General features: G+C 34.4%; 1 protein-coding gene across 2 annotated transcripts in view; it reads left to right on the plus strand.

Annotated features, from left to right (window-relative positions):
- LOC139982445 (degenerin mec-10-like) overlaps positions 1–1,757 on the plus strand; it is a 34,879-nt gene extending 33,122 nt beyond the window's left edge. Inside the window, exon 10 of one of the 2 annotated variants that reach the window (XM_071995320.1) lies at positions 231–385. In XM_071995320.1, coding sequence (XP_071851421.1) covers positions 231–246 — 16 coding nt within the window. In that variant the 3' untranslated portion in view covers positions 247–385. Of the gene's footprint in view, positions 1–230 lie in introns of both variants that reach the window. The other variant, XM_071995319.1, reaches the window with a different exon arrangement.
- The last annotated feature ends 925 nt before the right edge of the window (positions 1,758–2,682 follow it).

The raw sequence follows: 2,682 nt of genomic DNA on the forward strand, positions 1-2,682 counted from the left end.
GTGATTTCAATAAACCTGGATTATCGACCGAAAATACTGGTTACCGGCAGCATTCTAGGATTCTCGATCGATAAACATGGATTATCAATCGATTAACCTGGATCATCAACCGATAACATTTCCAAACATTGTTCAAATTGGACAAAATATTGCTCATGCTACAGTTGATGATTGTAAAAACTTCATGTCAAAAATGATACAGTATCTTTATTTTGCATTTATACTTACAGCTCGCAACAATGCTGAGTGCCTTTGGTGGTCTTCTTGGGTTATTTCTTGGCTTCTCTCTCATCACCGTGTTCGAAGTTTTTGTGTTAGTTGTAAACATCGTCAAGATTGCGGTGATGAAATTGCTTGATAAGGGCACGATTAATAGTGTTATGTAACGTGTTAATTCTCACTTGACGACATAGATAAAGTATTCCAGAGTTAAAGATAAAACCGATCATCAACGATTCTTTCACCCTGTAAGATCAGAAATATTGAACATGTTGAAAACGTTCTGGAAAACAATACAGGTATCACGGCAGTCGTCCTCGGCGTCGCCTTAAGTCGTTTTGGATTTTTCCAGTCTTTTACGGATGTAAAACTATGACTTTATCACTCTGAGAGCAATTCGCTGTTCTTAGGTGTAAATCCCTTCTTAGATGTTGATATTCATTCTTATAAGAATCAAATTTAACTTTCTTAAGAGATACATAATACATAAATTAACCCTACTTCATCTTTGAATTATAGACAGCAATTAGTAGTCATGTTCCAGCTAAATGGGATATGTATAAGAAATATTCGCGTTCTTTGGGGATAATTACACTGCGTCCTTGCATAATAGTAAATGCCCATTATAAGGATGGATATATTTCTTTGCACATTGTAATCTGAAAAAGAAAACAAAATCAATAACATTACATTTTTGGTTTTTATACATTTATGTATACTTTTGACATTTTTGTAAACTATGTTTGTAATAATGCACTTATGACTAGAAGCAAATTGTTTATTTACTATGCATTACACCAACATATATCAGGATATTTGAATCATCGCCGCATTTGACGTGAGGTAATTAAATAACACAAGTAAATTATCTGATTATCCGGCGACGATGTAACTATAAGACCGAATCACTTCCGCGAGAAGCATGGAGACGGAGTTACTGTGTTGGTTTCTTATAACAATATGTCTGTAATAAACTCATTAATACCTAATTAATGCCTATGACGTATCATTTATTCTGCTTACTGATAAACTATCAATGTACTCTCTTCCGTGCAGGATGATACTTTATGTAGTGACTAGTCTTCTATATATATATACGCTTTACATATACATTACATAAAACTATTATGTACAACGAGAGGGGTGTGGGACTGTCTCCTACAATCTTGAAACATATAGCAAAGGATATTATAGCAGTATTGAGACTATTTCACCTACCTCCCGATCAAGTTCTTCGTCTGTCATCTGGCTGCCACTCGTGTGCTATAAAACGACACAGAAATTAGTTCAGTTTTCAAAGTAACGATGATATTTAACAGATTTGGTTAACTGAAACCTTCGTCTCCCGATAACTCAAGTGCATTTCCTAAAGCCATGGTTTGTGAATTTTTCGAAGTCATTTGTTAAAGTATTCCGTTTTACCATATGATTACTTTGTAGATGTTTTTTCTAGAATGTTGATATTACAATGTAAATATACCGTCACATACTTGCGATCCTTGATAAAGATGAAGACGACGTTTGTTCGTTCTTTTATATACTTGTATGATAACTTGTTATTATTGGCAGTTCTAAAACATATGAATGAAAACCTAACAAAAGAGGTACAATGAAATGACATACAATAAATCTTGTACTTAAATACGTAATTATAGTGAGAAAATTTGTTTCCGGAATACAACTTACCTCCCAAAAACCAGTTTGCAGATTTAGACCAAAAGAGACGAGTGAAGGATACCACAGAACTACAAATTAATAGAAAAACTTTGACTTCATTATACGAGAGACACAAATATAACGATTAAACGTATGACACCGTATGATAACATCATTTGCAAATAACAAACATGTATTCATTAAAGATTCTAAGCCTTCGGTCATGCTTTACTGTCAAAAGTTATCGCAGTAGCTTGTGTAGAGCTATTTATGCTGAAGTCATCACAAACTATGACGATGTTACCATCCATCGACTCCTTCCCTTCAGGTGGTCCAAATGTGGACCATTGTTTTTAGAAAGTCATTACTCGAGATAGGAATACACTAGAGAGCTTCCCATAGTTTTATTTTGCACATAAGACAGCCTGCATCAATTAACAACATTTTTCCGAGGGGGTCACATGGTCTTTTTTTTTTTTTGTCTTCAATGATTTGTTTACATTCAAAAAACCGGTCGTGTTGACTTTTTTTTTTTCAAAAAAATATTGAGAACAGTGAAAAATGTCAAGTCAACTGACCCTATCTCATACAACTAGCTAAGACATACAAGGAATCAAATCAGGAGCCTCACAGGCATATGTAGAGAGATGGCTATACATTTGGAGAAAATATGTCAGAAAATACGTTTTTTGGTCTAAAAAACACGAACCTTTTTCCGAAATTATTTCTCCAGAATGCCTCACCCTACAGAGTAGATTTTTAGCTCTCCAGAAACGCCACACTGAAACGCTGGGATATGTAGAAACA

The sequence above is a fragment of the Apostichopus japonicus genome, chromosome 16 (genome assembly GCF_037975245.1).
Source record: "Apostichopus japonicus isolate 1M-3 chromosome 16, ASM3797524v1, whole genome shotgun sequence".
In the NCBI taxonomy this organism is placed as follows: Eukaryota; Metazoa; Echinodermata; class Holothuroidea; order Aspidochirotida; family Stichopodidae; genus Apostichopus; species Apostichopus japonicus.